The sequence below is a fragment of the Puntigrus tetrazona genome, unplaced genomic scaffold (assembly GCF_018831695.1).
Source record: "Puntigrus tetrazona isolate hp1 unplaced genomic scaffold, ASM1883169v1 S000000576, whole genome shotgun sequence".
NCBI lineage: Eukaryota > Metazoa > Chordata > Actinopteri > Cypriniformes > Cyprinidae > Puntigrus > Puntigrus tetrazona.
This window is the reverse complement of record NW_025048208.1, coordinates 67501-79674: the sequence shown is the minus strand read 5'-3', so window position 1 is coordinate 79674 and position 12174 is coordinate 67501. Positions and strand designations below refer to the sequence as shown.

General features: G+C 39.8%; 1 protein-coding gene and 1 pseudogene across 1 annotated transcript in view; one reads left to right on the top strand and one right to left on the bottom strand.

Moving 5' to 3' along the window:
* Positions 1–3272: 3272 nt before the first annotated feature.
* On the bottom strand, positions 3273–7334 carry LOC122334583 (annotated as a pseudogene).
* Positions 7335–9938: 2604 nt separating this feature from the next.
* LOC122334587 (multifunctional procollagen lysine hydroxylase and glycosyltransferase LH3-like) overlaps positions 9939–12174 on the top strand; it is an 11163-nt gene continuing 8927 nt past the window's right edge. Inside the window, 3 exon segments of the mRNA XM_043232593.1 lie at positions 9939–10154; positions 11191–11282; positions 11382–11518. Coding sequence (XP_043088528.1) covers positions 9986–10154; positions 11191–11282; positions 11382–11518 — 398 coding nt within the window. The 5' untranslated portion in view covers positions 9939–9985.

The following is a 12174-nucleotide window of genomic DNA, read 5'->3' as shown; positions in this document are numbered from 1 at the left end:
TGTGTGTGTGTGTGTGTGTGTGTGTGTGTGTTTGTAATGTGTGTGTTTGTACGTGTGTGTGTTTTGTGTGTGTGTGTGTGTGTGTGTGTGTGTGTGTGTGTGTGTGTGTGTATCAGGGTGGATCTGCTGGTATTGCCGTGGCTTTAAACTCATCTCTCCTGTTACTGGTCGCACACTCAAAGCCAACAAACCTGAGTCAGCCTGCTGCACTTTGTCGCTTCAGGTAAGTGTGTCGGCTCTAAACTGGTCTGAGCTTTGTCTCCCATCAGTTTACGCAGGTCTCTGTCAGGGTCTGAGGTGGTCTGGCAATGCAATGAAGAAAATACACACTTGTTAACCGAGGTCAGAAATTGAATGCCGTGGAGATGTGTGTCTGTCTGGTTTCAGGAGGCCCAGAAGAAAGATCTGCTCATGTTTCCAGAGGAACTCCTCAGCGTGTTCATCAAGCGGCGCGTGAGAAAACACCTGATCTAACTCTCATTACACTGATGACATCACACCTACATCTAGGTTTCTGTCTGGTTTTATAGGAAGGTTAAGATTAGAGTGCTGTGTTAAGAGAAAATATCACTATTAAACAATCTACTGTACAAACGTGTGTGTGTGTGTGTGTGTGTGTGTAGAGTGTGTGTTGACAGCATCCATGAAGAGTTTAACACCCTGACCAGAAGAGTTGATCAGTTACAGCAGAACGTCCAAACAGATGATGAGCTCCTGACGCAGCTGCAGTCCTTCCTAGAGGTGACCTCTGACCTCATGACTCTCTGACCTCTCTGACCTGTCTGATGTTAAATGCAGTGTTTTGGTGTGTTTCAGAGTGCTGGAGGAGCTCTGGAGGATTTGAAGGGCGTCAGTATTGACGAGGTTCAGAAGGAAGGAGACGCCTGATCGATTTCTTCATGGTAGACTGAGACGCCTTCAGACTGGACGAGTGCTTCCGAATTTTTCCAGACTTTCTGCTCCAGATTCAAAAAGCAGTTCAGGTTAAAGAGAAACAAAAACATTTTTTCCTTACTACGCTTGGTAACTATATATTTTCATGTTTAAACACTCAACATTAATTTACTTTATTAGAATATTCATATTAAAAGACCAAGATTAAGAAGCATATTAGAATTAAATTTTCTATTATTCTTTATATTAAAATAAAATATATTATTCTTTACTCATTAGATTGTAATAATTATGTTTTATTGTTTACTTATTTATATTTGGAAGTCTGTTTAGACAAATTTAAATTGGTAAACAATATGCTATACAATATTAGTAAAAACCTTTTTTTATTCAATATAGTACTGTACCTTTAAGTGTAGTAATTAATAAACTAATTAATTAAATTATTTTTTAATTTAATATACTTTAGTTTATATTCATGTTTAAACAAATTGTAGTACTGCACTTATAAAATGTATTCATTATTTTATTTTATTTATTTTAGTAAATGTATTTTATTTATGCAAATTCTTATTGTTTACTCATTTATTTACATAAAATAATTATTTATTTTCTTATTATGTATTTATTTTCACACTATCTCTAAATGTTTCCATGGATAAATTTTTAATTCAGTCTGATTCAAACTCATTTCTCTCTTCAGGAGAACGCGGAGCGAGGAATGTGGAGGAGTCTCTGCGCAGTCGTCTGAAGTTGAGTCAGAGGACAAGCGCCACTGTGGGCGGGCATGAAGATGGGGCGTGGGCCTCCAGCTTGCGGTCCAACAGCCAAGCTGATGTGGCGGCAGCATTAAAGAGGGAGGGGTTTTCTGCAGCTGCTCAAGACAAGCTGTCACAGTCCTCGCCACCACCCCAACACGAGATGTGACCTTGACTCCTGTGGATCGGATACACTCGTACTTCCTCCGACAGCAGTCGCCTTCCATCACAAACACGACAGAGGAGCCGAGATCCAAAATAAGAGTCTTTCCACACAGGAAGCTTGAGAACAACGACCTTCAAACACAAAGCCAGGAAACATCTTCAAGCGTGAACTCTGACGCTCTGCAGGTCATTCTAGTATCAAAACCAGAGGTTATTCATGAAACCATGTCTACAAAAGAGCCAATCAAAACCAGCGCTGGAGTGAAACAGCCAATCAGCAAACGAACCTTAAGCTCTAAAAACAGAGCAACTCTTTCTGCGAAATCACCTCACCTTCCACTAAAGCACCATCATCACCATCATCATCATCATCATCCCCAAATGTGTGTCCTCCTCTGAAACGGCGAGTTTGAGGAAGCTCGTTCCTCTCCGGGCAGGACCACAGTTCTTCAGTCCTCAGCCACAGCAAAGAAGACGCAAGCGCTTCGTCCGGAGGAGAAGATGTGTCGCGTTACCCTCGATCGTCCCAGTCCTCAAACTCGGTTCAAACCGCTCAGCTTCACCCGCAACACCGCGGCCTCTCAACGAGTCGCGCACCAGTGCCCGGGACAGCAGGCTAAAGCAGCTCCGCTCGGTCTCTCAGGTCCCTAAACCTCCTGCAGGAACGGTCCGGCGGCCGAGGAAGAGCAGCGCCGCCACTGAAAGCTCAGCGCTTGCTCGAGGGTCACGTGATAAAGGTGTTCAGCCCACGTGGAGGTAGAGAGACGTTATGCTAGCACTGTTCAAAGGTTTGGGCTTTTTAAACCAAGACTGCATTTACCTGATCAGAAACACTGCTTTTGGTAATATCTGTAATTTATTACTCTTCAGTGTCACATGATCCTTCAGACATCATTCTAATATATTGATGCGCGCTCAAGAAACATTTCTGATTACTATCAATAACAGTCATATTTTAGTGTGGAAACTGTGATGCATACATTTTTTAATATTCACAGATAAATTGAAACAGCGTTGATTTGAAACAGAAATCTTTGTAACATTATAAACGCCTTTACTGTCAGTTTTAAAGATCAATTTAATGATCCTCGATGAATAAATGTATTCATTCAATCTCACCACGACGTCACACTTCTGAACAGTAGCTTTAATTAAGAATCTTTTTTATTATAATTTATATATTTTATTATTTTTTTAATTAATTGTGTAATTTATGCTCTTATTTATCTTATTAAGATTGTACATTGCCCATAAACTTAATTAATTAAAAAGGAAAGTATAGATGATTTATACATACAGCTTCATACTTGTTTGAAGCAAATAAATGTTCATTAATAAACTTGCCAATGATTAGCTTTTTTTTTTTTAATTCTCAGTAATCTGTGAAGCGCTTTGATGTATCATTTGTATATTCACTTTTACATTCACATTGCAATGGTACTAGATTATCAGAACTGATTTAAACACAGCGCAGCATTACTATACAGTAACATCATTACAACATTACTGTAACAACACAAAATGAACATCCTCACCTCGCCTCCGTCTGAGATCTATCTAAAACCATGACTGAACTAAAATACATTGCCATGCCTCCCAAATCAATACAAAATAAAGTGAATTGTTTGGTTGATTATACACAGAAGATGGTGAGTTTTTATATTCCCGCTGATGTGGTTTAGATGGAGGAGGCGTGAGCTTTGGGTAGACGTAGCGGTAGTGCCGAGAGCAGTGGTCATCGTTATAGGCGTCCGGCGTGATGAAAGTGAGCGCAGTCTTCTCCGCCTCCCAAACCATGATGCTTCCAGTCATCCGGCTGACCGGGCATCCATTCACTGCTCACACACACACACACACACACACACACACACACACACACACGTGATGAGCGCTGGAGGTGAGCGAGGCTCTCTGGCGGCACACACACACTCACCTCCTGATGATGGTGTAGGCGCCCTGTCCAGCCATTCCCACTCACCGGTGCGTATAGCGCCACTCAAACCCAACCAGTAGTACAGAGGCCTGGTCTTACTGACCACGAAAGTCTGAACACACACAATTAGTCTGAATAAACATATATTCAAAGAAATCAGACCAACGAGAGAGCAACAACAATATATGTGTGCCCTGACAGGTCTCGGGTAGTCTAGCACAGTACACTTAACAAGGGTTTTATTTTAAATAAATAGACCAAACAAAGTTATGTTGGTTCAGTTGTATTGGTTTAGTTATGTTGGGTAGTTCTGTTTGTTTAGTTCTTCTGGTTGTTGTTTTGGTTCAGTTGTATTGGTTTAGTTATGTTGAGTAGTTCTGTTGGTTTAGTTCTTCTGGTTAAGTTGTTTTGGTTCAGTTGTATTGGTTTAGTTATGTTGGGTAGTTCTGTTGGTTTAGTTCTTCTGGTTGTTGTTTTGGTTCAGTTGTATTGGTTTAGTTATGTTGGGTAGTTCTGTTAGTTTAGTTCTTCTGGTTAAGTTGTTTTGGTTCAGTTGTATTGGTTTAGTTATGTTGAGTAGTTCTGTTAGTTTAATTCTTCTGGTTGTTGTGCTGGTTCAGTTGTATCGGTTTAGTTATGTTGGGTAGTTCTGTTAGTTTAGTTCTTCTGGTTGTTGTGTTGGTTCAGTTGTATCGGCTTTTAGTTATGTTGAGTAGTTCTGTTGGTTTAGTTCTTCTGGTTAAGTTGTGTTGGTTCAGTTGTATTGGTTTAGTTATGTTGGGTAGTTCTGTTAGTTTAGTTCTTCTGGTTAAGTTGTGTTGGTTCAGTTGTATTGGTTTAGTTATGTTGAGTAGTTCTGTTAGTTTAGTTGCTCTGGTTAAGTTGTGTTGGTTCAGTTGTATTGGTTTAGTTATGTTGGGTAGTTCTGTTAGTTTAGTTGCTCTGGTTAAGTTGTGTTGGTTCAGTTGTATTGGTTTAGTTATGTTGAGTAGTTCTGTTGGTTTAGTTCTTCTGGTTAAGCTGTGTTGGTTCCAGTTGTATTGGTTTAGTTATGTTGAGTAGTTCTGTTGGTTTAGTTCTTCTGGTTGCTTGTTTTGGTTCAGTTGTATTGGTTTAGTTATGTTGGGTAGTTCTGTTAGTTTAGTTCTTCTGGTTGTTGTTTTGGTTCAGCTGTATTGGTTTAGTTATGTTGAGTAGTTCTGTTAGTTTAATTCTTCTGGTTGCTTTGTGCTGGTTCAGCTGTATCGGTTTAGTTATGTTGGGTAGTTCTGTTAGTTTAGTTCTTCTGGTTAAGTTGTGTTGGTTCAGTTGTATTGGTTTAGTTATGTTGGGTAGTTCTGTTGGTTTAGTTCTTCTGGTTAAGCTGTGTTGGTTCAGTTGTATTGGTTTAGTTATGTTGGGTAGTTCTGTTAGTTTAGTTCTTCTGGTTGTTGTGTTGGTTCAGTTGTATTGGTTTAGTTATGTTGAGTAGTTCTGTTGGTTTAGTTCTTCTGGTTAAGTTGTGTTGGTTCAGTTGTATTGGTTTAGTTATGTTGAGTAGTTCTGCTGGTTTTGTTTTTCTGGTTGTTGTTTTTTATTGTTTAATGAAGTTTGAAAAAATCCACATGATTTAAACAGTTATAAAGTTGAGTAGTGGGTTCATTTAGTTATTCAGGTTAAGTTGCTTTGGTGTACTTGTGTTGAGTAGTTTAGTTGGTTAAGTTGTACAGTACGAACCAGTTCTGACCTTCTCTGGTTTGCTTTTTAAGACGAGTAACTCGGATCTCTTCTTCTTACACTCATCTTTGGCTGCGTCCCACGGCATCCCATCATTAGAGAAGAAATAACAGTGTGAGGAGAAGAGCAGCCATCCTTCAGGACAGCACAGCTCCTGCGTGTCTGAACACACACACACACACACACACACACACACACGTGTGACTCTCTGCACGAGACACCAGGACACACTACTACAGCATCACTTACTGTTGTTCTTTAACTTGTTAATCTGGCATTTCAGATCTGAAACTCTGTCCCGGAGCTCCTGCACTGAATCCAACACTGACAAACACACATATATTAAGACTGATTTTGCGTTGTTTTGTCTGGATGTGTATTTGTGTGCTACTTACTATTATTAAGCATGCTTTCCATCGCTCACTTGATCAAACTCCAGACTGCTGATCTCCAAAAGCAGTTTATTTCCTGAACACACATCATTTTAAAATACATTTTAATTCTATATTGTGACAAACATTCAGTGAAAAAACGAATGCAGATGGCATTTTCTTAGTTTTCTAGTTAATAAATAGGAGCAACCGATGACGTCAGATGAGAAGTCATTTAATCTGGATGAAGGATGAGGAAGGCTTCGCTTACCGTGGTTCTCTAGGTCACGTGTTCTGGTTACTTACGCCGCAAGCGCTTTGCGTCAGATTCTGAACGTTCATCTCTGTAGTGGCGAACTTCCTGTCAAATTTCACATCTAACAAAACACACAGTTACAGTCACGAAAACGTTATTTATAGCTCTAGTGTGATCTTTGTGTAAATGTATAAAAAATGTGTTTTGGCCTTATTCTGCTGTCTAGGTTCTAAGTCTAGACTTATTCTAAGTCTTACATTTTTATTTTATCTCATGCACATTAAACATGGTCAACGTAAACTTGAATGTAGTCTGAATGCACAAGATTGAAAGCAAATGAAATCATTGATGGAAATTTGGCCATACTTGAATCTTTACTTTCACTTGAGTACTTTTACACCTCTGTTCATAAAATGTTATATGACCATTTTTTGCTTTCACTGATATGGTTTTTGGGGGGTTTTTTGCAATCACTTTCAGAATTTCAACCCTTTAAGTTCCAGTTTGCATTGTTGTAAATACTAATTTGTTGTATTTATTTAAAAATGCAGGCTACATACAGAAACATCTACAGAATCTAAAGCTAGATTTTTTTTAAAAAAAGTGAAATTTAGCAGGAAACACAAATGAGGCTGTTTTGCTATATAGACTTTTGAGTAAAGAATCCAAAAAAGCATCTTTAAAGCCGCTGCTGACGTGGTCAGAATAGTCTAATTATATGGTCTGATGCTAACGAAGAAAGCTCCCTTTAGCCCACAGCTACCATAGTTATAAAGACCTTAGATGACACACCACTGTCTTCAGAAATCCATCAGAAACACAAATATATTGAGGTAGCAATCTCTCTTGTAAACTTTAAATATTACACACTAAAAAATGAATAAAAACAAATAGGACATGCTGCCAGTACGATATGATGATGTTTTACTCACACACACACAGAGACATACAGACACTATATAAATAAAAATGATTGATTGATTGAAAATGTTTTACTCACGGTTCATAGATGCTGTGATGTTTAGCAGCAGCAGATCTGGAGCTGCTACACACGATAGAGTTTCACACACACACACACACACACACACACACACACACACACACACACACACAGAGACATACAGACGCTATATAAATACAATTGATTGATTGATTGATTGTTTGATGTTTTACTCACGGCTCACAGACACAGTGATGATCAGCAGCAGCAGAATCAGAGCCGTTATACCCGATAGAGACGAAGAAACGACACACGGCCAGCGACCCCCAGACGACTCCCACCATGCGCAGAGACGACTCTGACACACACACACAGAGAGAGAGAGAGAGAGAGAGAGAGAGAGAGAGAGAGACACACACACACACACACTCATGTTGTGTTTCCATGTTTTATTATTCTGTACAGACTGTATGTGTTATTGTTCTCTTACAGGAATCTATCTCTACCTTTTCTTTCTTTCATTTATTTGAATGATTTAATGTGGTTGCTAGGGCGTTGCTAGGGGGAGGACTCTGTGTGTGTGTGACTCTGAGGTTAAAGGTCAAAGGGGGTTGTGCAGCTGAATAAACTACAGTTAGTCAACGAGCAGAGGAATGCTGAAGAACACACACACACACACACACACACACACACACACACACAGACACACACACACACACACACTCACACACACACACACACTCACACACACACACACTCTCTCTGGGATCTTTTCATTGACTTCCTTTTTGTTTTTTTCTATACTGAAGCAACGCTGCTTCCTCTCTTCCTCTCTGAGTAAAGCCGTTGTTCATCATATTTTGTTCTCTCACACCTTTCCTCCAGAACTCGCAGGTCGCCACTGGACTCGTGATTCTCGAACTCGTCTGTGTATTCGCCTCGAGCCTCTCTCGGACGCGGCGGCTCTTCATGGTGACCTGCAAACACACACGTGATCGTCCACCCGTTCATTCTCTTACAGGAAATGATGTCACAGCAGAGATCTCGGCCCGAAAATGCCTCCAGACCACCGAGACGCTGATGAGCGAGGCTCCTCCAGCCAATCACAGGCGAGTCTGAGGATTCCCGAGCTTCTATTGGTCGAATGGCCGAGGTCGGCGAACCTGACCTTCGATTTGGCAGCAGTGTGTGACCGCGACTTGAATTTCACCAGCGTGAAAGAATTCAGGAACACCAAACGCTGATTTAACCGCCTATAGCCTTTTTCTAATACAGAGAACATCGTTTTAAAGATCGCTTGACGGATCCTGCTTAAAACATTCAAAATAATTTAGGCTTTCAGAGAAACCGGCAAAATAAAAGTCCTGTTATTTCGGTGGCAGTTAAATAACATTTACAGTGTGTTCGACCCAAAACACTGAAAACACGCCATGAAAGTGTATTAACAGTCAATATAACTTTAAAACAAAAAACATTAAATTGTCCTGAACCTGCAATACTGTCCCAGATGAGCGCTTTCAATTTAATTTAGATCGTTAGTCAGATGAGTCTGTGACATGAAACAAACGTAAACCAGACCAGAGAGAGAGCAGATCGTTAGTCTCTGTCCAATTCTGATTATTGCTATTGACGAAATACTTATGGATTTCATTAGAAAATTAATAACAGCTTGTCACTTACCTCCTGCGTGAGAAATGAGTGTGTGTGTGTGTGTGTGTGTGTGTGTGGTGAATCTGTACTTTGAGCTTGTGTTTGAGTGGAAGAATATTTACTTTGTGTGCAGTAAATATGAGCTGTGAACACAGTACAGATGTGTGTGTGTGTGCGTGTGTGTGTGTGTGTGTGTGTGTGTCTGTGTGTGTGTGTGTGTGTGTGTGTGTGTGTGTGTGTGTGTGTGTGTGTGTGTGTGTGCGTGTGTGTGTGTGTGCGTGTGTGTGCGTGTGTGTGTGTGTGTGTGTGTGTGTGTGTTTTAGTTGGGGTTTTATACTGGTTCAGCGCTAAATTTGTATACTAGAACATAAGCGAATTCCTGTCACGGGTGAATGGAAGTGAATGGTGTCATTAGAACGAGAGTCTGATAAAAACCTTACAATAATCCACAGCACTCCAGTCCATCGGTGAACATCTGGAGAAGACAAAAGATCAAACTAATCCATATCACTTTCATTTTCAAATCAACATATTACGCCGGAGCTGTTTTGTAAACGCTGGGCAGATTTCTCTCCTGATTCAGACCTAGGAAGAGCTTTTATGGATTATGGATACGTGTTTGTCTTTTGTCTTCTCCAGATGTGGATCATTGTGATGTTTTTATCAGACTCTCCTTCCAGCGGCACCCATTCACTACAGAGACACGTTTCAGTAAATCTGGTAGTGAAACGAATTCTTGGATGACCTGGGAATGAGCGTAGTTTTAAACAGAATATATATATGTCATGTATTTATTGCATCCACCAGCACAACACCACAGTTTAAACGAACCGCTCATTTTATCATTCTTATAGTTTCATTTCACATATTTCACATTTTTATGAAAGCACTGTTTTCAAACGATTAAAAATAAATTCCTGTGCATATTCTTAGATAATAACAATAACAAATATAAAAAGACATTTTATTTATTAATGTTTTGAAATAACACTACATTGATATACAGGATTTACATATATATATATATATGTATGTATGTATGTATGTATGTATGTATGTATTTTTAGAAACGTTACACACACACCCCCGTTAAGTTATTTCTAAAACGTGGCACTCCTCCCTCAATCACTTTCTGTAGCCCAAAGGGTTTGTTTTTTTAGAGGAATTGCGTTCCATTTGCCTGGTTCTGATTGGTCGAAAGCAGTAGCGTTCTCTTTTCCTATTGGCTACTTTCCTGTCCGTCATCTTATGCTCCGCGCTCATTGGCTATCTGGACGGAAGCGAGGCGGTTTCTTCAAGTTGATGGTAAAATTCCTGCCCTGCATCCGAGAACTTCGGGAGAGTTCTTCCCCTGGAGCGGAAAACCGAGCCGAGCCGAACCAGAACCCGAGCGCGATGACTGCGGTGCGCCTGGCCTTGATTCTGGGCCTCGTTCAGCTCTGCCGACCCGAACCGCGGACCGGGAAGCCCGGTAAGAACCGTTAACGTTTCTGTCAGGTCCAGCTTTAAACGTCCAGTCAGATCCGAATCCCCTCAGCGACGACAAACCGAACCAGACCGGAACCCGGGAAAAGCTCTCGTTGTCGTTTTGCTGTAGAACTGTGACGAACCGATGTTTTTTTCTGTGTACCATCGCGAACTCGCAAAGAGGAACTCGAGATGTTTTTTGAAAACCGAAGCAGATCTATTTAAAGCGTATTAAAAAATGCTGATTAATAAGAGAAGCGGGTTCTTCAGAAGCTCCTGGATGTCCTGCGCGTGAGAGAAGATCCGCGGGAGATCCAGAAAGTTCTCCAGAACAAGCTGTGCTTGGTTTCTGATGTTTGATCTTCACCAGAGAGATGTTTTCTACAGGTCATCGTGTTTAGTGCGTTTTTGACCTTTTTAATATTGGTTTGACTGAGATCTGGTCTTCTGTGGGTCTCAGTTGGATCTTGAACATTTCTACACCAATGCATGATGCTAGCAGATTTATTAATGGCCTGAACGATGTGATAATTAAACCTTTGTGGATCACTTACGACTTTGCGCGTCAGTCCCAAAATTGAGCTACAGTTCTAACCTAGTAAATATATTTGTATGTAAAATAAGTGCTAATATTTATTCCCATTTCCCATCATTATTGGAATAAAAAGGGTGTTTGGGGAATGTTGGCCGAAAATAAGCACTATTGAAAACAAGACCATTAACATGTCCTTGTTAAACGATTTTTAGAAAGTTTACATGTATTTTTAAACCAACGAAGGTTTGACGTAGCGGCCAACTTCCCCGGCCTCAACGATGACTCTAAAAGAGAAATGTTCACCAGATTTTGAGAAGAAATAACTGTTTAACCAAATGTTTGATGTCCATAATTTGACGCTATGAGCCTGAATGAAAAATATCCACCAGCCTCCGAGAAGAACTAAATGGTTTAACCTCGTTTCCCAAAAATAAAACCAGAAGAGGTGAAGTATGTGGTGCACCTTTCTCTGTAGAGCTTTTCTGAATACTCTGTCTGTGTTCAGATGAGCTGCTGGTGATCACGGCCGCGACCGAAGTGACCGACGGCTACCTGAGGTTCCTGCGCACCATCCGTCAGTTCAACTACACTGTTCAGGTGCGTGGTGTGTGTCTGTGTGTGTGTGTCTGTGTGTGTGTGTGTGTGTCTGTGTGTGTGTGTGTGTGTGCACCGTGTGAAGTCTGGTGTTGTTCTCAGGTTCTGGGTCTGGGTGAGGACTGGAAGGGTGGAGATGTGGCCCGGACCGTCGGAGGAGGACAGAAGGTTCGATGGCTGAAGAAAGAACTGGAGAAACACAAAGACAAACCTAACACCGTCATCATGTTTGTGGACAGGTGAGAACACAAAGACGTGACCTGATTCTCTTTTCTCTCTTTTATGACTCTTTTATGACGGTTTCTTTTATTTATGCAACTTGATTTCCTAACCCTGAGGAGTGTGAGGTTTCATTTGTGCCAAAAACACTCCGACTGCTTTGTAATTTATACAAAAGTCATTGTGTGAGATGAATTTCCAAAAATGTGTTGTCCAGATGGTGTTTATATATATATATATATATATATATATATATATATATATATATATATATATATATAATTTGTCTGTGTATATATGTATTTATTATTATTATTATTATTATTATTATTATTATTATTATTTATTTTTAGTTAAGGCCCAAAAATTGCAAAACCATAACAAATTAAAACATGAACTAAAAATGAAAACTGAAATAAAAATTTGAAAAGTTTCAGTAGCATAAAATTATACAACAACAACAACAAAAGCTTTTTGATATATATATATATATATATATATATATATACATACACACACACACACAAACAGGCAAATAAACTATACAAAATATTGCAATCTATTTTCTATAATCAGTTAATTAACATCAGAGCTGTGGTTTATGATTATTAGGAAGAAGGGGTTTGAAATAAGTTTTAAAACTTTCACAAAATAAATCAGCATCTACATATAATAC